The 27,244-nt window shown below is 47.3% G+C and overlaps 1 protein-coding gene across 1 annotated transcript in view; it reads right to left on the reverse strand.

Annotated features, from left to right (window-relative positions):
* Positions 1-2,393: 2,393 nt before the first annotated feature.
* The window catches only part of LOC126547031 (dopamine beta-hydroxylase-like), a 56,494-nt gene continuing 31,643 nt past the window's right edge, over positions 2,394-27,244 (reverse strand). Inside the window, exons 5-12 of the mRNA XM_050194851.3 lie at positions 21,767-21,853; positions 20,615-20,794; positions 18,866-19,135; positions 16,622-16,804; positions 15,977-16,036; positions 14,233-14,360; positions 7,494-7,647; positions 2,394-3,553 (exon numbers count right to left, since the gene is read on the reverse strand). Coding sequence (XP_050050808.1) covers positions 3,449-3,553; positions 7,494-7,647; positions 14,233-14,360; positions 15,977-16,036; positions 16,622-16,804; positions 18,866-19,135; positions 20,615-20,794; positions 21,767-21,853 — 1,167 coding nt within the window. The 3' untranslated portion in view covers positions 2,394-3,448. The remainder of the gene's footprint in view (positions 3,554-7,493; positions 7,648-14,232; positions 14,361-15,976; positions 16,037-16,621; positions 16,805-18,865; positions 19,136-20,614; positions 20,795-21,766; positions 21,854-27,244) is intronic.

Raw genomic sequence — 27,244 nt, forward strand, 5'->3', positions numbered from 1 at the left:
ACTTGGGGACCTAACAACAGCGGCCTACGAACAAATACTTGGCTTACGACAGTAAGAGGGTACGTGATCCTCGCTTGACGTCGCACTGCGCTAATCCACATGGTGCGCTGGCCTGCGAGGACCTTTTGGCAGCAATCACTCACACATACACACACGCACGAGGAAAGGAAGCTACCACGTCAAGTTTCTGCAACTGTAAGTGAGGAGCAAGACCACTCGGCGTCTTTTTCTTGAGCGTTGCAAAAGCAAAGAACAAAACAAAACAAAGATCCTGTAATAAGCAGAAAAATATTGATTTAGTGGCTGGTTGAAAACCTGTTTAAAGCGGTAAGCAGATACAACATTTAAACTTAGTTTCAGACCGTATAGATTTTTTTGTTGCTGATATGTATGCTTCTAAGCTATTAACCTTGCGACACAAAGAATAATCTTAGATACGTAATGTTACCTCTTAGCAGTGAACATCAGTCGCGTAGTTTCGGCGTTCTTTGGTTGTTCCGCTATCGTGTATTGCTGCAGGGCCTCTTAAAGACCCTCCCCCCCCCCCCCTCTTTTACAGGTTTCGCGGAGAACAGCCAGTATGAGCAAGGATATAGACAGAGGGTGTCAGTTCGTTGGCTTGCTTGCAACAGTCGCCTTCTGTGCGGCTGCGCCCTGGTTCGTGGCGTCAGAGGCACGCCGTTCGGACCCAGGTGAGCTCTCCAGTCTACGCAGAATGAGTTGCAGTAGCAGAAAGGAGGCAAGGGCTCCGGCATGGTGGGTGTGAGGTAGTGAGCAGTAGAAATTGACAGTAGCTCGTAGGCGGATGCGTGCTGTGCTAAAACGACAGTAAAAAGGTACCACAGGAAAGTGACGGCGCAGAAAAGACGCGCCCAAAGAGCACATATGACTGAATGGGCGCCAATCCTGTAGTGTGTGCACTTTCAGGGCGTCTTTCTGGCGCCATTTTTTCTGAAGTATGACGGACCAACTAGTTCAAACCAAGATTCGGCGTGAAGAAGAAAAAAGATACATAATTCGCAGAAGCTCGAAAAGGGGGCACCGGTTACAAGAAAATGGGCTGAACGTGATTGCCCCCCCCCCCCCCCTTCCCTCCGCTCGTATAGGTTCCGTTATTGCTCCGCTCACTGCTCTTCTCAAGTATTTCTAAATATCTTAGGCCTTCGTTGCATGTCGAGGAAATCGAAATGCTCAGCCTCTAAATCCCATTTCATTTTTGAAACAAGCACACGTGTTGTGTACAGAATGCCGCCAATATATCAGCCAGGTACGCGACGCGAAGGCGCAGAAAAGTAGAGGAAATAATAAATAAATAAAGAACAGAAAAGATAAGCGCTCTCCCGGAGTCCTTTCGAATTCTTGTTTCCATCCACGGTGACGCCAGCAGGGGCAGCCGTGACGACAGCAGGGCGGGAGATGCCAACTGGTTGGTCTACAACTGAAGTCGCTTCTTTTACGTCTGCCGCGGCGGGTTCGTCACTGTTGCGCGCACACTGTTTGATTGGCGTCGCGGTGCGCCGTCATGGTGAGTCACTGTACGGTTCCATTAGCGGGGAGGGGCTCTCAAGACGGAAACGCAAGGCAGGGTCTATCACGGCGCAGCCTCAACTTCAGAGGATCCCGTAGCGCAGGGGGCAATAGCGGGCAGACGAAGAGCGGAAGTAGACGGTATTTCTAGCACTATATGAAAAGAAAAGAAAGAAAAAGTTTTCCGACATCATGTACAGTTCTGACGTAGCCTCCAGTTATCTTCGTCAGGCGAACCAACAGCGGCGGAGGAAACAGGTTGCAAAAAGAAGCCAGGGCGAGCGAGAAACCGCAGAGGCTGTATACAAGCTTGTCTGCAGCTTCACTACCTAGGCAACCATTAAAAGAAATGTTGTGGCAGCCTGTTAATCGCATATTAGTTTTACAACTTGCGTAATAAATTTCCCCGCTCAGTGTTGTTTGAAACCCTTTGTGGATTGCAGACGTTTTTGCAATCTTGAGAAGGATCTCTGCCAAATTTCTGTAGAAGTATTACTCTCTGATTTTCGGCATGCCCCAATCAGCCCAACAATGAATTTAGCACCAAAAACACTATCACAGAGAGGGCAGGTCGTAAAGACAAGACGGGTGCTCTCCTTTCTTTATATTCACCCCTCTTTGTGATCGTGTTTTTTTCGCGCTAAATTCGTTAATGTTCGTTTCTGCAGAAGGATTGCAGAGTTGTAGGGCTTCCAAGAACGGGCAGGTGATGATGTTCATGTAGCCTGCATATTTATTGCCAATGCAAGACCATTGTTCTCCATTGGTGAGTTAAGGTAACCAAATAACCACGGGATTCCTGAGTTATTTTTTCCCTAATTTGTAGAACACAAGCAAACATAAGTAAGAGAGGCCGCGAAGACGTGTACGCAACGATATTTACTTTATTATTGTAATTAATCAAACGTATCTTCAGTAGTGTGCACTACGTTCATTTGTTCCTTGCGTTTACGAAAGCGGCACCCTTTAGGCCTAGTTTAGGTTTCTAAATATCGATGTTCGGTTTTGAAGTCCGATAAAAAAAAACAAAGAAACGAGATACCACTTAAATAGTCTTTTCCTAATACTTTGCGCTAACCTCATTGTTTTAAAAATAAAATTAACGTACACAATATTACTTCTGCGCCTTTCTTCGTAAATCTTCGCTACCTATGTGTGCCCGAGCTGGATATTTATGATTACTCTGTTAAACGACTACAAAGCTCTTGCTCATGAAAATTTTGCGCACTGGTCGATCTTGGTCTCAATTTCTCTCTCTTTCCCCCATTTTTTGTTGTTGTTTTGTTTGCAAAGTAAGTTGGAGTGATAGCCACTTCGACTTTTTTAAGTGCGACAAAATAAGGAATATTTTGATATGGTTAATGTAACCTTCGCGCATTATTCTGTCATCCTTTCATATGTGGGAGAGCATAAAGCGCTCCGTCATCAATACTTCCGTGCCGACAGACAACTCCTCTTTAGCATCGTGCCAATGAACGGCGGACAAAGAACTACAACATCATCAGAGGCTGCCTGTCTGCCTGCGACACTTATACAGGTGTAGTGCGGCACACTCACTTCCTGGAATGCAAACCTTCGTGCCTGAGAATGTGTGTTCTGCGCTCAGGCACGGCTGGCGCCGCACGAAGTGCGCCGATATTAGCGCAGGCTTCAGAACATTAGACGGATGCGGGTCGTGCTGTTTACGCGAATTGAGTAGCGAGAATTTACGAACTTCTTGAGTTGCGCAATGGTGCGGATCGACAGCGAAGCTCTCTGTCGTTCCGAGCCATTGGCGAAATAATGTCACTGCGGGACACCGCCTCCGACTCGGGACAGCGGCAGTCTAGGCCGCAGTGGCACAAGCGGTCTCGCCGCTGCCCATGGCTGGCTTGACGTAGCTGCGGCCACTGGTCCTGGCGACACGGCGGCTGCAGTCCCCCTACTCGTGGCCGGGCTGCGGGAGCCCTTCCCCCTCCGGGCAGTTCCTGGCTGGTGGAGGCAGCGGGTACAGGATCTCGGTCACCGGCATCCCTTCCCAGCTGCCCTGCGAGCGCGGTTGGGTTATAGGACACACTCTACATATTGACTGCTCACAGCGCTGCGCATTTTTTTATTTTTTTTTGACGTACCCGCCATCGGCGGCTCAGCTTTGCTGCACAGAATAACGTCGTGCATTCGATGCCCGACTGGCGCGTCCGAATTCCGATGGCGTAGATTGAAAAAAAGCGTCCGTGCGCTGATATTTCGATGCACGTTAAAGAACCCCAATCTGGAGGCTGCCACTACTGAGCCCCTAATTGTTTAAGCGTAGATCTGGAACGTAGCTCCATTAGCGCTATCTCATGTGGTACAACCGAAGCCGACGTCAGGCGCTAGCCATCACTCTTTTCTTCCACAGGCTGTGCTAGCTATGCATTCGCGTGGAATGCAAAGAATATGTGTGGTTATAAGGCACACTGGTGCAGCACGCGCTGGAATAGGCAATGATGCACTGGACAGACGTCACGAGGGTATTCGTTAATGCTTCGGTATAATCACGCATTGTGATCTGGGCCCTCGTGGTCAACGAGCCAGGCCATTCTAATGCGGTACTCCAGGCTACGTTGGTCAATTTGGAGCTCGCATGTGTGCTCAAAAACATCGGCTAACGGCACGTGTTTTGACATTTTGCACTTCCACTCATCCGCCTAAACACGGCGTCCCCAACGGGAAATTGAAACTGACTCCTCGCGCTAAGCGGCAGACCATACTGTCACCGCCTGGCAAATAACGAGCTTATCCTGGTGGCGACTGCCTTGCACAGAGTCGGCGTCCGGTAGAGGGGGGCCCACGAAATTCTGCAAGTGTGCTTTTTCACGCATCTTGTTCGACCCATCAGAAGTAGTATTCCGGACCATTCTGCGTAAAGTTGAATTCCGCCATTTTGTCGAATTCGACCATTATTTTAGCCAATCAAGGGGAGAGCTGACGTTCATTATAGCCAGTCAGGGCTGGCGAAGTGTTGGTATTTGACAGTGTTCGTAATATCATCCCGATGGTGGAATGAAAGAGGAAAGGAGGCGAGAGCGCGCAGGCTTATGCTGTGACCCCGTGGTACCCTGCCATCCTCGCTATTTCATGGCCATCAGCATGATCGGGGCCTGTATTCACAAAAAAAGTACTTACACTAGAAATCTTCGTGCGAGTTTAATGCCAGGTTATCAGAGATATACCATTACTATTTTCCCGCCTTCCACTTCTATTTGTTTTTTATTGTTTCTGCATACCCGGACTCAAGTTCGCGTGATTATCAACTATGCAAAGAAGTAGACAACGCAGAGACGTTACGGAATACCTAAAAGGAAGCTTTAAGTCAAACCAGTTGCGCCTATTCAAGTACGTGTAAAACGAATAAATGCTTTTATGAAGTAAGCTCTTGACAGATTTGAAGGATATTTGTGGCACTTAAGAGATGAGGCAAATTCTCGTGACGGTAGGAAGCAGAATGTTTATTTAGGCCACGGATAATTTTACAAAAATTCCGTAAGATTGGTGGCTTAAAAAATAAATAAAAACGAACAAACCAATTGGAGCACAATGTTTAGAAATGCGCAACTTTACATAAAAATGGAAATCGCAGTTATGTAAACTACACCGGTGAGGCGATCTGAAGCAGATAAGTTCGTTTTATAAATTTACAGCTTACGTGAATTTGTTGTAAAGTAATCCCCTACTCACAAATTAGTAGAATAATTTAAAGCGGTGTGGCGATACATCATGGTTGTCCGTTTGAGATGCACCATGAGATGCAGTTTACAGAAATCCAATATAATTTTTCATTGCGCAGTTACAAAACTGTAAATTGATAGTTTATTTTCCGAAAATTTGTGATTTTCAACAATGCTTATAAAAAATCGCTGGTGTAAATAAGAAATTTCTTTGCAACATTCACTAGATTTTAAGTTTTTCTTTTATATGCAGCAAACGTCATCACATGTGGTGCAGTTGTTGCCGAATAAAGCGATTTCTCCGTTCCCACGTATCTATATAGGAACCCCCAAGCTAATGCTTTCTCGTAAGTCGAATTCGAGAAAGAATTTGACTGGTATATAAGCTATCTATGTGTGTTTATGCTATCAGATTGGATGTAATATGAAGACCTTCGGAAAAATTACTGGCTTGTCGATACAGCGTGTCTATCTGCGACACGTCGACGAACGTCAAACGTTCCGGATAACGAAGGCTCAAAGTGGAAAGCGAAAGTCTAGCGCAAGAAGCAGGCTTGACTCGCCAAGTGTCATTCATTGGTGAATGAGGCTATTAGGTTAATAATGTTGTTGGCGTAGGAGAGACCACAAAAATAAGATGTAGAGAAACTAGGCGTTCATATGCATAATAATATTGCGTTGTTATCCGTACGTATAATTTATTCATGATTCGTCAAAGTTTCACCGACAGCAAAGACAATGCCGCGCCATATGGACGCATTATTATTGCGGATCATAGATCGAAGTGAACCGGCCTTGTGCCATCTTGGAGGCGTTGAGTGCGCCCACAATGCTCCGCCTACTGAACGTCACCGCGGGGCGCAGTTCAAATTTAATTTTGGATAATCACGTAGACGCCACTACTTCAGACTTTGGCGCCTACGACGCGCCAAACGTGGTTGTCCTCAGCGAAACGCAGGGCGCCACCTCGCGGCGGACGCAGTATGTACGCTACATAGCAGACCGCAGCTACACGCAACTGTAGTGTGTATGCGCAGCGTTTCCTTTGAGCACGATAGGGCTTGAGTACGCGCTCGCGCTCAAATGCTCCAGTCTGACCGTGCTCCGTGGTGTGGACCGGCTATGTTTTGTACCAGCTTGGCCGCCGGACAGCAGCCACATCCAACTTGCGCATTTTGAAGCGCTATCAATCGCTCAATACGAAGGGAAGTCTACCAAGGCGACTAACCAGGAGCGGCCAGGAATGAGTGCAGACTGGCAAGCGTGCGTATGGTCTGACCTTAAGTTTTGCGTTGATCGAGGTTAGTTGAGTGTTGAATGGAGAACAGAAATGCATAGAACCCTAGCCATATAGAGCTCCGCTGTAAAAAGGCGATTGGTTCGAGTTGCAAGCACAATACAGAATGGTGTCCTCTTCTTCTTTTGTTCTCTCATCTCGCCGTAGGACGGCGCAACATGCGGCCGACGACGGCGTTTGCGGCGCGCTCGCGCGTTCCCTGTCATAAATATGTCAATTGTGCGGCTACCTAGTCTCCTTTAGCGTCGACACTTGGTTGACCATTTCGATCCCCCCCCCCGTTTTTTTTTCTTTTGAAAACAAAATTCTAAACAGATTTGGTTTTCTATATATGTCCGATCAGACATCGCAATTTCTCAAAACAATGCTGGCAAAATATGTTTCTTGCAATGAACCGCATTTTGTAAAACTTGATTGGGCGGAACAAGTGTGACAGTTAGGAGAATCGACAACACAAGCCCAGGTAGTATACCTCCTTCAATGACATCTGCCCGGCTATAATGACTTGTAAATGGTGGTGCCAATACAGTCGCCTAAAGGTATCAGGGGTTGAGGGAAGAGGGGCGAAGACATGAAATTTCGTGCATAAGGAGCTTCGGCTAGTCCAATTATTTTGGCTCTTGCAGATTTATGCTTTGTCACAGCATAGACACCGCGTCATACTAGCGCCACAGTCAGGGGTGGTCTGAAAATGCTCTTATATCCGAGCGAGTTCTATTTGGCGCCCCCCTAAACTCCGGTATTAGGACATTTTATAAACAGCGTCCCCATGCAGCTTGGTGCACACCAAAATCCAAACTTCTTTGTACGTATATTGCGCTATACTGTATGCTTGACCGGCCCTAACAATGGGTCCCCCCGTGTATGTCTAACACCCCCTACTGCCAGTGGTAGTCGCTCCTACTAAGGCATATACAATGCAGGCAGAAACGACGTTCAGACACTCGCTGACTATACGAGCCAGTGGCATGTTGGCTTACGGGAAACCTGTCCCCTGATGACTTGTTGCATTGCATCGAGAGCGGCATCGTCTGGTAAAGCCGGTCGAGCAGAAGCACGTTGTGGCGGTTCCACGGGATCGATTTGTAGTTGTCGCTGATGCCTTTCTGGTCGCTCGTGGGTGCGTCGTGGTAGCTGCGCGGAACAACGTCATGCAAGGTTGTAGGCATACAACGATCCAAAAAACAGATGCATATCTTTTGTTCGCGTGGTTGCCTCTGATGGTGCATTCGCGCAGAGCCATTTCTTTATTTTCTAATGAGGGAACCACTGAGAGAAAAGAGAAGCTCACAAAAAAATTCACTCATCGGCCGCAGTAGCCGCGAAAGAATGCACGAATTTCGCAGCTGAAAAGGAAAGCATCCCATTACCACCTGCATAACTGCGTACGATTGTCTTCACTCTGTTCCACTCCGTCAAATTAAAAAAAATTAAATTATGGGGTTTTACGTGCCAAAACCACTTTCTGATTATGAGGCACGCCGTAGTGGAGGACTCCGGAAATTTTGACCACCTGGGGTTCCTTAACGTGCACCTAAATCTAAGTACACGGGTGTTTTCGCATTTCGCCCCCATCGAAATGAGGCCGCCGTGGCCGGGATTCGATCCCGCGACCTCGTGCTCAGCAGCCCAACACCATAGCCACTGAGAAACCGCGGCGGGTACTCCGCCAAATCATGAGACAAGCCGGCTGAGCGATTCTGGGTATAACGCAGGGGGAGCAACACTCAGGACAAAGGGCATAAAATGTTTTGGAAAGGAAGTGAGATGCATTGGTTGGCTCTGAAATGGGACAGTATTATAGCCTAACCGTTGCACATGATGCGACCCCTGGAGCACCTTCCCTGCAGGTAGCGTACGTCAACCGCGATAAAATTAGATTTCTTTTTCAGGTCTTTGTAGAAATACTTAAAAATTACTTTCTTTCATATTCTTCAGTCCTTCTTTGAAAGCAATTTTACTCTGAGTTTTCGTCACTTCAAAACTTGTACAGCCCATATCACCTTGCACAGCTTCATTTGCAGTCTTCCCGTGAACGCCCAATGCGAGGGGCTCCGCTGACCTTTGATTCCCATCGAGTCCTGTTTGTACTTCTGACTTCAAGCAAACAACCGCATTTCCAAATCTGAGTTATAGAACCATTGTATCTTTCTACATCCTCCGGAGCATCTCGTACTTATTGCATCCTCATAGTGGTCTGGGTTTCATTATGGCCGCATTTCTCTTCCCTTTTGCTACTAATTGTTCTTCCTGTGTTTCCACATATCTATTGCCCTCGTTTATCCTTACACCGATGTATTTGCATTCTTTTACCCGAGGTATTTCCTGGTCCTGCAGTGACACTGAGTGTTCGCTGTTTTCATTGAATACCATGAGAGGACTTATTTTAACGCTAAACTTAAATCCTAAATTCTCACCTTCCTGTCCACAGATGTTAGCCAGACGTTGCATATCACTTTGCCGTTTGGCAAGCAACACAATGTCATCTGCATAGAACAAACCTGGAAGCTGCTGCTCTGCTATCATGGCCGCCTGTTTGTATTAGTGTTAGACAGCGCCACTCAGAACCATGGCGGCGGACGATCCTTTTCGCCACAGGCGTCACATGTAGTACGTTAGCGCAGGAGCAAGAAACTGACCCGGTGGCTTAGCGACTATGGTGTTGCGCTGCTAAGCACGAGGTCGCGGGATCAAATCCCGGCCGCGGCGGCCGCATTTCGATAGGGGCGAAATGAAAAAAAAAAACGCTCGTGTCCCGTGCACTGAAGGCAGATTAAGGATCCCTTGGTGGTCAACATTAATCCGGAGTGCCCCACTACGGCGTGTCTCGAAATCAAATCGTGGTTTTGGCACGTAAAGCCCCAGAATTCAGTTCAAGAAACTGGCCAATAAACCCTTGTATGATAGTGCATGTAAAAATTGTTAATAAATAAATAAATAAATAAAATTGCGCCAACAAATTGTGCAAGTGCCGCGCGGCGAACAGCTATTCGTACAATGCCAAGCGCGGCTTCACCTGGCGGCACACTCCAGGACGGCGGCCGAATCTGGCCCGACGCTATGTGGCGCCACTTTCCCATGATGGCGGTGCACCCTCGTGAAAAAAAAAGGCCTATAAGTCCGGAAGGAAACACTCGGGAGCCCCCTGATTGTGAAAGGCTCCCGTTAGACCCACCGCCGAAAAGCGAGCTAGAAGAGGACGCCTTTACCTGGCCGATCGGCAGTTGCTACGTCCACCGAGGAACAACGCGCCGACTCAGAGAGAGAGGGAGGGAGAAAACATCTTTAATGAGCGTAAGGATGGCTTGATTTGCAGGAGTGGTTCCCTGTTCACGGGAATCCATGTGCCCTCTTGGTTGCGACCACCCTCTCGACCAACATGATCTGATCCGAGAGGCAGGAGCTGGACAGCAGCGCCTCCCACTGCTCTTGGGAAGGAGGCGTAGGGCGTAGAGGAGGCAAGTCCGGAATTTGCTTGCAACCTATCACAATGTGCCGGAGGGTTCCTAGCTGTTCGCACTATTTACATTGTTCGTCATATTGAGTGGGGAACATGAGATGAAACCTCCTTGGGTGTGGGAACGTGTTGGTTTGCAACAATCTGAGTCTTGGCTCTTCAGCCTTCGTGACCTGTAAATTCGGTGGTGGGAGTGCTCTGCGGTTGAGTCTGTAGTGTTGAGTGATTTCTTGGTATGTTGTCAGTCTAGTGAGCTCTTCTGTGTCCTCCGGGGCCTGGCAGATAATTTCTCGGGCTTTGTAGTGGGCGAGTTCGTTGCCCTACAGGGAGGCATGAGCGGGCGTCCGCACTATTTTAACATTTCTTTCTGGCAGCTTGGCTGTTAGTAGGCGTTGAGTCGTTGGTGCCACCCAGCCCGACGTAAAGCTCCTGCACACTTCTTGTGAATCAGTTATAATAATTGTTGTCATAGTCTGTGTGAGGGTTAATGTAACGGCTAGTTCCTCTGCTTCCTGTGTTGTTGCATCTGGTATGGTGGCGCTGACGAGGAAATCTGTCTTTGTCGTCACCACGACGGCTTTGGCTCATCTGCCACGGTATGCGGCTGCATCTGTGTAGACCACCTCCTGGAGGGACCCGTAAGTCTTGCCCAGGGCCTTGGGTCTTGCTTCGCGTCGACTCTGAGCTTTCATGGTTTCACTGAATACTTGGAAGGAAATGCGTCTTCACCACATGGAGCATTTCGGCATGTAGCGTCTTCATTTCGCCTCATAAACAACATGCTTCTATTAGATTTAGAACTGAACCCGGCCACTTATTCCTCACAAAAGCCATTATAGAAATTATGTTGTCTTTATCTGGAATTCTATTCAATATAGCTTCTGTTTAGATGCGACTTAATTGGAGAGATGTTTTCTTATTGTGTCCTCGGAATCAGAGGACGAGGTCTTGTGAGCTCTCCATGACGTGTTAAATGCACGACGCCTTGGATTCGCACATTTGCCTGTACGTTTCGAAGAATTCAACACAGACATTACTGGCTGTGCCCTTCTGCTTACGGTGCGCACTACGTTAAAACTTGCCCATACTTTTGAATACAGATGATCCCGACAATGCGAGCGCCTAGATTTCTAAGCCCAGTCGAAATAACCGTTCTAAGAAATGTGATGAACTAAACATCCTTGTCACAAAAGTGCGCGCAATCAAAGCGCGCGCCGCGTATCGCCCAAACCCAAGCCAGCAAAGGAGTACGTCGGCCCCGCGACAGCTTCGACAGAGGGAGAGAGCGCATACTCCACAGGCAACCGACGCGCTCAAGGGCGACTAGAAACTTCAACAAGATACGCGAAGGAGAGGAGAGACAGAGGGTGCGTCCTGAAACACCCTTTCAGACCTCGACATCGAGAGGCGACGGCGACAGCCCGAGCGTACGCAAACGGATGAATCAGCACCCTCCTCGAAGGTGTCTGTGGCCGCGACCGAAAACGCGAGAAACGTCTAGAGGATTCTTAGGCTTTGTCCATGCTATGGGAGCACGACTCCGTCAGGAAGCTCGAGAAACGCTGGCGGAGGTGATAGAAACGCCGTGCTGGAATCCGAAGGGGATCAGAACGCGTCGGTGAAAACATGTGACGCATAGACCGACCGTCTTCAGAAGAAGGGGATGCCCCCGCAAGCTCGCCGACGAGTTTCTCGAGCATCTGAATTACCAGAAAAAGTTCCTCCTTCGATATTTGCCTCGAGCATCGCCGAAGACGTCTGGCTCACGATCATCACGGGTGAATACGAGTGGCCACTTGGTGCTCCTATTCATTCTGTACTGTACGTGTCGAACTTTTAGCGCTTGTCGTTAGTTATTTTCCAGAGTTTTATATTTAATACCGATCTGAATTGCATTGTGATGTGCCTAGTAGAAGTGTGCATGTGTTCGTGTAACTGCCTTATTTGAAGAATGTATTCTGTGCAGTTTTGACAACTCTGGGCTCTGACTCGCTCTTTGGACCACGACCGGCGTTCACTGGCACACTAGAAGGCCTCTTAATAATTGCCCGTGGTTTCGTGGGATAACTTTTGGAGGCTGATAAGGCGGCTTTGGAATTTGCCCCGACGTTGGCACCTCGTTCACGCGGCTGTGACGTAGAAACAGACGTGGACGTTCCCGAGGTTGTGTGCTCCGCTGCTCTGCATACGCCAGTTAGGAAAAAAACATGGCGCATGACACTGGTTGCGAGGGGTAGAAGGCGCGATAATGGAAGAGGATGTCACTTAGAATGGATGAGGCCCTTCCAACGTCCGCATCCAGAAATTAGTAGATCGTGGCAGCGACAGACTACCTTGCCCTATTTGCGTAGCTGAAGGCCATGGATGCCTATTAGAAATGCATGACGTTCCCGATGACTCATCGCGGACTGGGGAGCGCCGTTCACGACACAGCTGATGCAAGAAATATTGCGTTTTATCCAAGGAGTCACGACAGCGCGACCGCCTATACCATCCCAATACGAATGATTTCACAGAGCGCTTGAAGAAAACGCTTGCCGGTATAGATATGTTCGCCACGTTCAGACCCGTCCACTCTCAGGGTGAACAGGGTTCGCTTCGATGCGTGGCCGTGCTCGCTGCACTGGTGCTTCGCGGAGTGCAAGGGCTTGTTCCTCTAGAGTGGACGAGCCTGTGCCTCGATATCGTATGAAAGAGATGGGCCACCCTCCTTCATTCCGCAGACGTTAGCCTACAACAGGGCGCAATAAGGGAAACGACACAAATGATCCCGTTCATGCTTGTCTACAGCAGAGAAGCTGCGACAATGCTCGACGCTAACCTGCCTGATGTCACCTGCAATGACGGCAATGACGACGTTGCCTAGTTCTTTGAGGGAGGCTTGGAAGCTGGCAAGGTCGCCTGATTTCGCACCAAGTGACAGCAACAAACCGACGCTATGATTTGTAGTGCCCCAACCAGAACTATGGGCTCGTCGACAGTGTCTGGGTTTGGCCACCAGTTCAGCACTGCGGACAGACTGAGACGCTGCTCTTTCATTACTTCGGCTCCTAGAAAGATGATGCAACGAGCGGGAAAAGTGGTGAAGAGATGTCGGGTCTGACCGTGTAGCGTAGTTACAGCGTCGCCGCTGGCGGCGTGAATTCGTCTAGGTATAGTACGTCTCAAGGCGTTCTACTGATATTAACGAGATTTCGAACTTTTTGCTTGTGTTTCTTGTTGGCTCTGTTCTTGAATTTCACAGTTACTGTTTCTGCATTTATGTTCTAGTTGGCGCGTCGAGACGATGCGTTTTAAGGGACAGGCGTTGCCACTCGGCCGTTGTTTCACTTTTTGACCGGTGCTCGCTTTTTCCGGAGTATCACTGCTACCATGTTAGTGCTCTCTCGAAACACGCGCGCATGCTATATTAGAAACTCCGCCAGTGTCGTCGTCGCTTGGATAACGAGATGGACGCCTCACAATCGTGTTGTGCACATGTCGCGATGTAGTACCTTCTCGATCAGACGCGAGCATGGCCTGCTGCTCTGAAATGCATGCGATCACGAATAGTGGACGTACTCGAGCAGTGCGATTCGATTAGGCGACATCAGGCCATGCTCGCCGCTATCGTTGTGACTCAAGTGTTGCTTTGCCTCTGAGGGGTCAAGTTCACCTTCGCCCAATAAAGAGTTCGATTCTTCTCATTACTATAGTTTCTGCCATTGTTCATTACTTTGCATCATCGCTACCTCGTGACAACATATTTGCTGTGGAGGAGTCTTCCATTGGTGGGGAAAATCTCGAAAGAAGCATGTGTTGTATCCTCTCATGGTTTAGCGAGAGGGAACGTAATATATTTTCACTGTGGAGTGTTCATTATCACGGTTTCGTTGACGAAGTGTGGCTGCTACGGAGAGAAGGCTCAACGTATATTGAAAAGGGTCCTACCTCGTCACTTCATGTTTTTTTTAATTTTTAACATTAAGGAAAGCGAAGCTCATACAAAACATTGTTGATTATCTCCTCGGGAAAGAGAATGGTGATTCAGAAGAGGACATGATGAGCGAGTTCGCGGATGGCGCTGCACGTGAGCGTTTGTTTGCGAGCGTGAAGGGAGAGCCGCACCTCACAGAGGACACGTTCGTTATTTAAGGCTTTAAAAAAGAGATGCGTAGGCCTGCACCATATAAATACAGCAGACATGACAGAGCACGCAATAAGAACTAGGAGTACGCTTTCAATACTCTATACTCGAGAAATAAGGTGTGGCATATACTCACAGGTTCATATACTTGAAGTACGCCTGTAGAAAGCTGGTTTCTATTGAGCTCTTGCAGACTTCCAAGTCCGTCTTGGGAAAGTAGTGGATGTACGACACACACATCTCCTCGCGAATACCGAAGCCACCCTGCAAAACAAGCGCAGATAGAGAACAAGCGTCAATGGAAGAAAACTAAAAGTGCATGCAGGAACTAATTCAAACGCATTTAATGGCATTGGCACTGCGTCGTAGCCCGTGGAGTTTAACCAGGTTTTGTAACACTTTGAATTCAGCGTCTAGAGTTGCTCTCAATGCCATAAAGCGCAAGGCATTATACTAGCATAATGTGTCCTATGTATAGCAAACACTAAGTTGTTCCCGCTGTTCACCATGCACTGAGTGTCTGTGTTTGTATTCTTGTCTCCGTGAAATAAGAGGCGACAATATGCAAATTTTAGTGAAATGAAAGTTTGCAGAACGCCACCAAGCTCGCAGATATATATATATATATATATATATATATATATATATATATATATAGATAGATAGATAGATAGATAGATAGATAGATAGATAGATAGATAGATAGATAGATAGATAGATAGATAGATAGATAGATAGATAGATAGATAGATAGATAGATAAGTTAAAGGAAATGCACGCAGGTTAACCAGATCGGGACATCCGGTTTCCTGCGGCTGCAGTGGATTTTACTAGGTGTGATAATTGGTGCTTCCCAGTGGGTGAACAAGAACAATCGAAACAACTCGAAAAGTTCTCATACGAGGCCTCGTCCTAGCTTCAGTGACGCCGCGGAAATTGGCGTGGACTCTCGCGAAAGCTCTCTTGCAGCAGTTTGGGGAGCTTCTGTTCGCCCACTGGAAAGGGTGGTATGGCACGAAGGTGTAACCGTAACGGAAATTAATACTGTAGCTCCAGCCACTTACCCCTCCCTCCTCTCAGTACCTTCTTTTCTGAACGGAAACTGAGGGAGGGAGGGGAGTGGCTTAAATGTCGTCGGCCCTTGGTATTGGTTTAGGGAGCTCTACTAGAGCATTGGTTTAAACTTTGAGCCGCAAGCTTCCGACTTTCCCGCTTTAAGCGAGGGAGATAAAAAAAGAAAAGAAACTGCTCCTTAGGATTGGCCAAACGGGTTAAAACGGAACAGCAGTGACTTTTATAGAATTTTCCCAATATATGACGCCACGATGCGACATGGCGGCAGCTGCGGCGAGCGGCTCTTGTTGATGTATTTCAAGCAATGCAGTGGCAGAGTTTGCTAAACGAACGACTGTTATATGAAAAACGTAAAATCTGTGAAGAGAGATGTTAGACTGTCGGAACCATTCATTTTGCTTAAGCTTCTAATGATACGAAGTCTTGGATCCGACTACCCAGAAAGAGAATTTTGCTAACTTCAGAATGTGCTAAGTTGTTTTTTGGCCGGAAACGCTTGTGTTCATGGATGGCTACAGCATTAAGTTTTTCTTTCCTTCCTTTTTGTGAAAGGCTCTCTTCTGCAAGCTTTAACCCCACGGCGTTTCCATAGGAAAGCCACAGGCCCAGATGACAGTGACGGCGCATCTGTTTCCGTCCATGTCCTTGCGATGTCCTTCAAACATTCGGTGAGCTTTTGTCAAACAGCTCAAGTTACGTAGTGACACAAATGCCATATGTATGTCATATTCATCACACATAAGTATATTTGTCATGAGCACGTCACATCATATAGCTTTTCCTAACTACATCCGCGTGAAACTTACCAATGTGACGTTTGCCCTGTCAACCGTGTTGTAACTGCACGTGATAACCAAGGCGTCGCCCTGCGTAGCAGAAAAAAAGAGGTAAAACGTCTTCATACAGGATGTCAAACGTAGTATCAGAGCCGCATATTTAATTAAAAATATATCTCTGAGGTGTATCTTACAAGTTACTGGTGATCCGTGCTTGTTCGAGCAGGCAGGATACGCATAGAGATTTGAAAGCACCACGTTGGACAAACGGAAAAGGATTTTTTACCGGCGATTGCAGAATGTATCTTTCTTCAATGAGGCGCAAAATGTAGCTCTTAGTCGGCGTAGCCGCTTGTAACAGTATAAGTTCGAGCTCCAGAGCGCTGACACTATGAAACGTTTCCATATTACAGAGTTAAGAGATCCGTTTCCGAAATGCCACAAAGTACATTAATTTTACTTGTAGTTTTGTGCCACAGCGTGCAAAGAGGCCTTTGTGAGAAAATGGCACATTGAATTTCTCCTCAAATCTGGCAAGGAATATACCTTCATAAAAAGGCTGTTTTCTAGGTTTTCTGCTTCATTTTTGCTCGTATCGGGTACCTGTGCTGATAGGTTTAACATACCAACACGTGTATTGTCGGTCAGTGATGTCAAGTGCTCTCTTATTTTTACCGGCATGAGCTGTAGCCTCCTCTTGAGCAGCCTGATCTCCTGGAAGTGCGTGCTGAAGTGGTCGTCACGAGCCATCTCGGGCAGTTCGGCGCCTCCGCGAACATGGCGCACCCAGACACGCTCGCCGGTTAAGTGCGTGTGCAGCTGGGCGGCCACCAGTGTGATGCCGGAGTTGGGCAAAGCCTGCGGACCAACCCGCGCAGAGGGCGTTACAGATGGGCACAAGCAGAGCCGGTACCCGGCATGAGGCCTTCAAGAAAGAAATGCTTGCCCACAGCATTCTCTGTATCTAACGGGATACTAAAGAAGAAACACTAAATTAGTTTAGAGTTATAAAGTATTATTTAAAAAACGCCATTTTTGTTGATGTCGCGGTAACAGGTGGATTATTAGAAAAAAAAAGTGATGGTAAAAGTTTCACCTGTTGAATTTCGCGCCGAAATCTCTGCGCTGGTACGTTAATTACTGTGACCTCACAAATTTCAAGGCATCTTTTTGTATTTGGGACGTCGTGGTTTGTAAATGTTCTTAAATGTTGGCTAAGTTCAGTCTTCGGCTTACTTAAAAAAATAAAAAAAACCGTGGAAGTCCGTTTTTAACAAACTAAGCTCGATAAGACGCCGTCAGAATTAATGACGCCAGGGTGGGCTAGTGCGGGAACTTCGAGGTCCGCACTAGCCCGTCTTTCATTCTTGTTTAGCAAGCGTCTTCTCGCGGTAAGAGTGGCTTTTCTTATTTTTTTGGTATTATAAACGGGTAATTTACCAACACAGATTAACACTTCTTTTTCCTTTTAGTGCCATTAAGAAATGTTTGCGGACTCTCATCGAGCGTGGCTGATCAAGTAGGGTCCCGTCGTACTTCGGCTGACACGCTGATCTCGCAACAAACACGCATTACAAAAGAGTTTTGCTTTGAGTGAGAGCAGTTGCGTAAAATGGTTGTATCGCTCCATAGAATACTGCATTAGCAGAACTTGGAGCTGGGCTAGTTTGTTCATTACCTAATTGTTAGTTCAGGCTGACAGTAAACACGCGCAAACAAGATTTATACCCGTGCATTTAGCAGCTTACTCTCTGTGTAGTATTTCTCATCAGCCGGTTGTAAAAATTAATGGATACTGTGGCCGCTGCAACTCCCTGCGCTGGAAACGCAATATATTGCGGATCATCGACCCGCGTGAATAATTTCTGAAACTGTATTAGTGTTATAATTTGGCAGGAGGCGATCGAGCTTGTTATGTTCTGTGTACTCTGTTCCTCTTCTGTGCTGGCTGCGCGGCAGATTTCGTCCGCCAGTACCGTAAACTATACTGACTTTCTTCTTTGCGCGATACACCATATTGGTCGTGGGATAGTTGGCACACCATTCACGCCTTTTTCAGAGAACATCAGATTGCCTATACTTGCTGAAAGGCATGGAATTCGGTTGGCTTACTGTCAGTAACACTCGCAGTCAGTGCCATGATAAGCTTACCGCTTAAGGACTACTCGCGCCTCTGCACCACCTGCAGGAGTCTATAGGTGGTGCAGAGGCGCGACTCGTTAACCATCGCACAACCCTGCTTAGGATCTTGCTGAGAACATGCGAATGGTTGTGCCATGATCGGTGTAACACGCTCTACTCTGCTTATAAAGCGCCACCACAAAGAGCGCACGGACAAAGCGCTTGTTCTTTGTGATGTTATCTTGCAATCTGGGTGGAACGTGTCGCATCGACTACGAAGAGTGCGTACGCACTAAATAACGTGGCATTAGAGTGAAAGCTACCACTGGTATCAACAACTTATGCGAGTGATGCGCATGTTTCTGCGCAGTGTATCCCTCCGAGACAAAACATCGTCCGCTCAGTCTCGAGCGTCAGATCACGCCTCGTAATTGTGCTACTTTATTTTGAAACAGATGAGAGAGCTCTCCGGGCGTCGCCTCAATTACTGCTGGACTCTTGCGTGTGCACGTGAGCACCAGCTCGGAAGGAGATGAGGGCAGCTACATGAGCTTGTTGCTAGGACATCTACTTTCTTATTGCGCAGACAGAACGACAGCGACACAGAAAGACACATTAGACAAACACAATGCCCTCTGCGTTTGTCTAATGTTCCTTTCTGTGTCCCTGTCGTTCTGCGTGCACTATAAGAAAGTCGAAAGAAGAGCGGTAGAACAAGCGCTTTTCTCCCATGCACGGGCAACAGAAGACGCGTTCTCGTTCCCCGTTGAAAAAAAACGTAAGGTTGCCTCTGCGCACCACACGCGTGCATTCCGAGATACAGTAGCCTGTCAGGTGGAATCCTTGCTTCTGGGGTGGGATGGCCATCTTGTCTGTGTACTCGAGGCCGATCTCGAGGATGCCCACGTCGAAGGGACGCAGCTCTCCAGTGTAGTAGATAGTGATGCCAGAGCTGTCCACGTAGTCATTGCGCTGTGCAGGGTTGTTGTAGTGGACCTCGAGCATCACGTAGGGCGAGTAGTCGCTCCCACCGGTCGAAAGGCCGGCCTCCTCTGGGTACGCCAGCGGCTGCGAAGTGTTCGCAGGCATCAAGCATGGCACGTAGTAGGCCTTACAAAGCTCGCGGTAATTATGAACGACAGAAAACCAGAGTTTTACCGTCCACGTTTAGCGACATGGTTACGTTCTCAAAATACGTGGAGTGTTTCCAGAGCACATGATTGTTGTGATGCTGAGCGTTCTCGATTTACCAGTGACTTTCGTATACAGAAGTTTATTACGTACACATACATACTGGGACTCCTGATAAATGCAGAATTTATCGCTCTCAGAGGAACAATGGGCCTATCGCTCCTTTGAAAGTGCAAATAACGAGCTGACACACCCGATGACATGCGTTTCACGTGATTGCACCATGACCCCCCCTTCCCCCCCCCCCCTCAGCTTGATTATGTCGGCACGCTTGGACTTGCCAATGGGCAGCGTTCGTTCTCTCGCAAGTCGTTATTTTTTGCTGTCGTGCGCTTACGGCGGCGCGCCTGTGTATCGCTTCGTCCATGCTTTAGCGTTTCAAAACAACAAGTGTAAAGTGCGTGAATGATCAGCACTCTGAATTGCCGTTTTTGTTTTCTTTCCATCAAAATGTTTTATTCCTCGCCGGAATGAAAGCTCATGAGCGTAATAGCTAGTGGTCACATTACATACAACATGCGCTGCTGAAAATGCATACGGAGCTGTTCGTTGCAGGTCTTTCGAAATGAGTACTATGTTACCGACACCCTTTGAGCTAAGCCAATGTCGTTCAGCTCTGATCATCTACATCCAAAATTCAGTTTTTCTAACGCTTCACGCTTGGTCGGTCTGACAGTGCCGTGTATGAGGTACCATTTAGAAAAGGGGCGCTAATTAACAACATACTGAGGAAGGAGACAGGGCGCTCGTCCTGTCTGCTTCTTTTGTGTGTTGTTAATTTGCGCTCCTCTTCTCATAGCTACGCATCGCTAACCAGCCCAACAAGGAGAACTCCCATGAGGTACTAATTCTTCTTTATCATCTATGCGATATGTTCTGTTAATCACAGTAGTTAATTGTAACTGTGACACCGTGCCATGTTTCAAGGCGCGGTAATAAAATTTAGCACGGTTTGCGTACGGCCTGGTTTTCTATACAGAAATGAAAATTAGGACTTCCATACAGTGTTGCAAATGTCACATGTGCGTGCATCACACGCACACACACACACACACACACACACGCACAAGAACACGCGCACATACACACGAACACGCACACAGAATAGATCAGGTCAGCGAATCTCTTTCGTGGCATTTATGGGTACGAGTTGCCTCAACAATTCCGGTATATTGGAGTTACTTGTAAACGCCACTTTTCAACAAATAACAGAATAGGATCTGCACGATTTAACATAACAGCCTTAGTTGGCGGCATTTCACTCTGTGAACGTCATTTTTTAAACGTTGTTGTGGACCAAAGGACAACGATAATATTACGTTACAACTACGAATTTGGCGCAGAAGGCTCACGTACCGGAGCCCCCATGGCCCAGGCGGCGATGACTCTCTTACAGCGGTCAAGTGGCTCGGGTCGGTCGGGGCTGTTGCACGGTCCATTCCACGGCGGCAGTATCTCGTCAACGGGTGCCTCGCAGTGGAAGAGCTCCATGTGGTGGACCAGCGCCTCGTTTCCTTTTTGGATGTTGGCTTCGTACTGTGGCAGTGTATATACCGACGGAGACGAAATAAGAGGCATGCATAGTTGCTATAGGTCTATCCGTTGCCCTGCACTCTAGGAGGAAAGAGGTCGCTGGAAACAATTTTATACGGGAGTAACTAACTACTTGTCACGTATTAAACTCAAATTTCGAAAGTTCTTGTTCTGTCCGATGCAGTATAGTTTTACTTTGCTTATGGCTAACTAAAGGGAGCATACTTCAACGAGAAGTCACGAGTACTCTTCAAAATAGCGGCAAATAAGAGAGACAGGCAGTTGCTGACAAAGAAGAACTTGTGATCACTGTCTTTACTCCTACATAGTAGACCGAAGACTTGCTAGTCGTGGTGGCGTATTGAACACGTACAAGTAAAACTCTTGCTTGGGCTAGTTGGTTCATGCTTGAATGAGTAAAGAGCAAGGCGCAATAGACCAGGACAGAAGATGGACACAAACGATGGGACTGGCGCCGGTCCCGTCGTTTGTGTTTTTCTTCTGGTCTATTGCGCCTTGCTCTTTACTCATTCAAGCATTGAACACGTGTGTACAAACCCGCCTAACACTGTTTCGAATTTGTGAGAAGACGATGTCCATTGTCGATGGGATGAAAAGAAATAGTACTAACAAAGAAAGGCAGTTAAAACCTAGAATTAGTTTTCCCATAACGTAATTAATTTCAATTGTTTAGGAATAGGTTTGAAGGCAGAGAGAAGTATGTTGTTCAGCTTATTTCAAGCAAGCACATTTTTTACGTCGACATAACAGTCGTCGATACTCAAACAATTTCACAAAAGCAAAGAGAGAGAGAGAGAGTGAGAAAACTGGGAAAGAGAGAAGGCCATGATCCACCTCTGACAGTGTGTGTACGAAACACCGTAAAGAAAAATAATTTTGCTTCTTTCATATTAAATAAACGAACAGTTTTTGGTAAACATAAACAACATTCGAAAGCAAGAATATGCGCCTTACTTTCACGATGTGCTTCTTATAGCCGAAGTCGCTTGGAAGCTTCAGCAGCCGGCACCAATACGTTGTTTCTTGGCCTGGAACTTTTACCTACAATCAGAGAGAAACCACATTAGCCGAAGAAATCGAGGGCCGTAAATGCACTATGCAAAATCCTAAGTGCAAATTCAATACACCGAGGTACATGAAGCTGGCCCGATGTTATTCCAGCCTCCCAATATTTCATTGTGTTTTATGACAGGAAGCTAAATAATTCAAGCAAATTGTTATCTAGATTTAGGTCCTTACACAAATATGCATAGGTGAGAAGACTCAACAACAAACTGCATAGTCTTTAGGAGCCAGAGTAATACTTGTTCATGTCTTTAGTTGAAGCTATCTGAGGATAAAGGATTGCAGTTCTCTTTCTAGAGTACTAGCTATAAACTATAAAAAAGAAACTTTTCAAATAAATATGTATAGCATGACTTACTGAAGCTTCGTCATTCACTACGTAAAATAAATGTAAACTCTAAATTTTACGCACGCACGCACGCACCTTGTGCTTGCGAGAATTCTTTAAACATACTGACTGATTACTTAGGTGATTTACAATTAGTGATTAATTTTACTTCTCTGCCATCTTGGTAAGCCATCGGTCAGCCATTTGTACGCCTCACAGTGGACAGCGAAGTACCGCCAGAACCACAAAGTTCTTACAACTGCAACCACGACATCGTCGGGCTTGAGGTCTTGTGGTGATGCCGCAGTCGCTTAATGTGGCCTGCCCCTGCTACCGTAGAAAGTCTGTAGACGCTATAGAAGATACCATACTATTTAAGCAGGCTCGCTGCGGCAACTGCAGTGCCGCCACAGGGTTTCGCATCATAAGGACAACATTGAGTAGCACTTCTTTCTTTGCGCTGGCCGTATGTTATGCAATATCCGGACTTTATGAAATTTCTTTTATTGTCTTGACCTGAGCAGGGACAGTTAAATAACACGTGGGATGCTTCCAGTCGAGGCTCAATACGTTTAATCATGGTCCCTTACATCCGATAAAAGCTTACATTGACGTCTTAAGACACAATCATAGCGACAGCCGTATGAAGTCACCACACAATGAAGCCAAGAAAAATATAGGGTAAGTTAATGCAGTTTTTAATTGAAATGTAGAAAGAATACGGAAAGAGGAAATGAACATGGACGAAAGGAGAACGTGCTGCCGATGGGAGTCAAACCCACATCCTCTGTATTATACTCATGCGATGCTCTACCAATTAAGCTACGACGACCCCCTGGAGGCCGCCACGTCGGGGTTCTCTAAAAGCATTTCTTTTGACCCTGGCTGAAATGGCGGCAAAGGGATCCTTACTTTTCGCAAAAAAAAAGTATGGATACAAACGATATAACGAACAGCGCAGATAACGAGACAAGCGCTACAAGCAGGCCAAATGCGCTTTTGTCTGTGCTGTTCATCATTCTGAACCTGCACCTACTAGCCCAGCTTAGAACTCTCGTGGGAATGGATACAAAGCCGTGGTTATAACCCGAACAAGTGCTATTGTACTTAAAAAGGCACGGACACCCACTTCCCGTCCCATGGAGCCACGGATTGCGGTACGAACTGCGAGCCCGAAGAGTCTATACACCAGACACTGGTAGGGTAAATTGAATCATGATCTCGACTTCGATATTGGTTCAAAGAAGTATTTTATATGTTGGCCTACAGAGTCACCATTTTTAATAAACGCGCAAAGCCATTACTAAAGAACGAAGGCTAAATGCGCAGCAGGTATGTGAACCAGGCCTTCGGAGAATAGCTACAGATGCACTGAGTAAGTGAAGACGGCCGAAGGGCAGTTTGTAGAGCGTCCGGAGGTGATGGGTTTAGCACGCCTTTACATCTCTGTCGAAGGTAGATGCTTCACATCTTTTGGTTTTATGCAGCTCAAATATGGTACGGACGACAAAGTGTCTTTTGACACAGTGCTATTCTTTCTTGCTCTGATTTATTTCTGTGAAAATCTAAGTGCATCCGTTGGTCTTTGCTTCTTGCTCGGTGGTGATGGAAGTAAACCACCCCGGACGCCTGCCGCCGATGGCGGCGTCAGCGGCGGCCGCCTCCGGGAAGCGGATCGGTCGACAGAGAGACAGCAACAGCGAGGAAATCCATGTCTACTCCCTGAGCAATGAGGATAATTCGATGACGACTTCGAACTCGTGCAGAGCTGCGAAGCGAAGAGAAGGAACACCACGACGTCTTCATAGTCAAGCATGCAAATAGTATCACAGATACAGAGGCCGGGCATCAATACCATCATACTTATGCCGTGCTTCCTGAACGTCAACATGAAGCTACTTAACAGACAATCTGTGTCGATGTCACTGGAAGCACTGGTGCCAAACGAAATATGGGACATTCCAGTGAACACCCTAAAAATCTACTGGCGGTTGATGTCCAGCATGCGGGTGTTCTGACCACTCTACGCAGTGTAACAGACCTTGATGGCATTCAGGTGCCCTCCTACACCCCTCTGGGACCTGATGTAGTCACCGGCGTTATCTACGACGCAGACGTGGCCATCTTTAATAACGAATTGCCGATTATTGTCAAGCCAGCGAATGATGATATCATTGTTGATGTTACTCGGCTATGCAGTTCACGCCGCCTGAAGATTGCATTCAAGTGTAAGTATCTGCTTTCGCATGTTAAGGTGGGGCACTTAAGACATGCTGTGCGGCCTTGCATTCCGAAGCCTCATCAATGCCGCAAATGCATGAAACTGGGACACCTGAACAGCGTCTGCGAAAACCAGGCAGCATGTCCCCGCTGCACCGAGCCCCACGCTGCAGATAAATGTGGCGCCACTGTAATGAAGTGTTCGAATTGCAGCGGGAGGCATGAAACTTCATCGAAGAATTGCCCACATATTAAGAAGGAAATTACCATCTTGAAAGAGATGGTGACAGATCATTCACCTCAACGAGAATCCGCCGCTAAAATCAGGAGGCGACGTTCCCGTCACCGACGTTCTTCAAGAAAGGCTGTTGCCTCTGGGACACGCTTGCCACTTCCTGCAACATTACCTCTCCCTCTGACGCTCAGATCATGCACTGCGCAAAGAGCTACGAAAGACAAGGCCACTGGGAAGACTACATCAGCCGAAGCTTGGCCGGCCTTACCAAAACGGCAGCAATCACCAACAGAATCACAGCAAACGTTTGATGGGCAAACCCCGGCGTCTACTGTCGGTGATTTGTCCGACCAGGACAGGCAAGTGACTGTAACGCTGCAATCGCTAACTTTTACAATCCGCATGATACTGAACAAGCTGCAAATACCAGCAGCTAAAGCTATTCTACAAATAGTGGATGCACTAACTCCAGTACTTGCTAGCATCGTATAAGCACCATGGCTCAACCAATAGTCCCCTTCTGCGTTGAAGTTAAAGGTGTCTATCTTGCAATGGAATGCCAAAGGTCTCAGAACCCGTATAGCAGACTTTCGCAAGTTGGTTTTTACAAACAGTTTCCCCATACTGGTAATTTGCGAACCAAATACATCAACTTCACTCAGACTATCTCGTTACGAATTTTCATCTCGTCCATATGCGGTGTGCGCAGCAAAGTAATCATCTACATCCGCACGCATTTTACGTATGTCGCTCACGTGCTAGAGCCTCATGACGACAACCAGTATGTCTGCCTGCGAAAAGAAGACTGTGTCATTTGCACTTATTGGAGTCTACATAACTCCAGCGGGCCACTTTGACGGCAGAAGGCCTAAAGCAATACTGCTAATGACCAATTGCCCCTGTATTATTACAGGTGACTTGAACGTGCATCACCAGCTACGGAGAAGCACGAAAATTGATTCCAGAGGCAGGAGTCTTGCCTCTTTTGCTGCCGACCATGATATGTGCCGTGTGAATGATGGCAGCTCTACATTCTTGTGAGGCACGACCTATAGTAGCTGCTTGGACTTGACTTTGGTGTCATGGCGCTTCGTCTCGAGCGTCCAATGGTTTACGGACATAGAGGCACACGGACGCGACCATATTCCGACATACATAAAGATAGATAAGTGGAGTCGAGTAGGGCTCCTCTACTGTCGCGTGTACAGTTGATTGGTCAAGGTTTGAGGAGCATACGGATGACGCATGTCGGGAAGGACTTTCACACAATATAAAAGATACAATAAGGAAATCAATGAAAGCATTGAAGGTCAGCAAGGCGCACAGACTTCGATATAGAACTGGAGAGTCTGCATGCAGCATGTCCACAGGCGGAAAGAAGGTATCGGTGCACGAAGTCCGTTCTAGATCTGAGGGTTTCACAACGCACAGAAAAGAAAGTCCCGCGTCGTAAGGATAAATTAGAAGACAAGCGATAAAAATTTTTCTGTCAGTCACTTGATCCCCGAAGGTCTCTCGTTCATGTCCGCACCAAAGGAAGCCCTTTGCTGCTCTGGCCCTCTACGAACACCGCTTGCAGCTTGAAGTGGCTGAAGAGTTCCGTGCGCGGGTTGCTGGGTCCGTGGTCAACACTACTGACGCAGCACTGACTAACGTACCTGAGGCACGTGTGCCAGAAATGAACGTGCTGTCTTCACTTGAAGAGCTCGACGCTGCACTGGCGGTCTGCAGGTGTTCTTCGTCACCAGGACCAGATGGCATCACGCGCGATGCCCTAAACCAGCTTGGACATGGCGCACGTGGTGGGCTGCTCAAGTACTACAATGAGTCGTGGCATAGCGGCGTCGTTTCGAAGCAATGGAAATCGAGCCGATTGATCCCCTGTCTGAAACTTGGAAAGTCTCCGCTTGATTTATCATCATATCGTCCGGTTGTGCTTTCGAGCTGCGCCGGAAAAGTGATAGAAAGAATGATTCTTGCTAGCTTGGAATAGCACCTCGAGCGATTCAAAATCTATCCAAACGCCATGACGGGCTTTCGTTGATGGTGCTCGTCCATCGACAACGTTATTAACCTCGTTACCTGGGCCCAAGAACGAAAAAGCCTCAAGCGCCTATCAGTGCCATTTTTTCTTTATGTAAAAGGAGCATATACTGAAAAGGAGCAGTATGAGGCCATACTTGTATGTCAAAGGAGCAGTATAAGGCCACACTGAACTCATTTGAGGCTGCGGGAGTTGGTGGCCAGATGGATCAATGGATTCGCAACTATTTTACTGAGAGGTACTTTTTCTTACAGACCGAAGACGGCCCAACTTCGGAACACTACATCTGCCGTGGTGTGCCGCAGGATGGGGCGTTGAGCCCCGTATTGTTCAACCTCGTCCTGGTAGTACTTGAGCACTTACCGCGTACAGTTCATGTTTAAATACACACCGATGACATTTGCATCTGGGCCTCGCGGTGACTCGCCCTCAGGTGCGGTCCATTCTTCAGCGGGCGACGACCACGATGGCGTCTTATCTCCATGAACAAGGCCTCAGTGTCTCTACCGAAAAAATCGCATTGGTTGGCTTAATGCGCCA

Source organism: Dermacentor andersoni, chromosome 1 (assembly GCF_023375885.2).
Source record: "Dermacentor andersoni chromosome 1, qqDerAnde1_hic_scaffold, whole genome shotgun sequence".
Classification (NCBI taxonomy): domain Eukaryota; kingdom Metazoa; phylum Arthropoda; class Arachnida; order Ixodida; family Ixodidae; genus Dermacentor; species Dermacentor andersoni.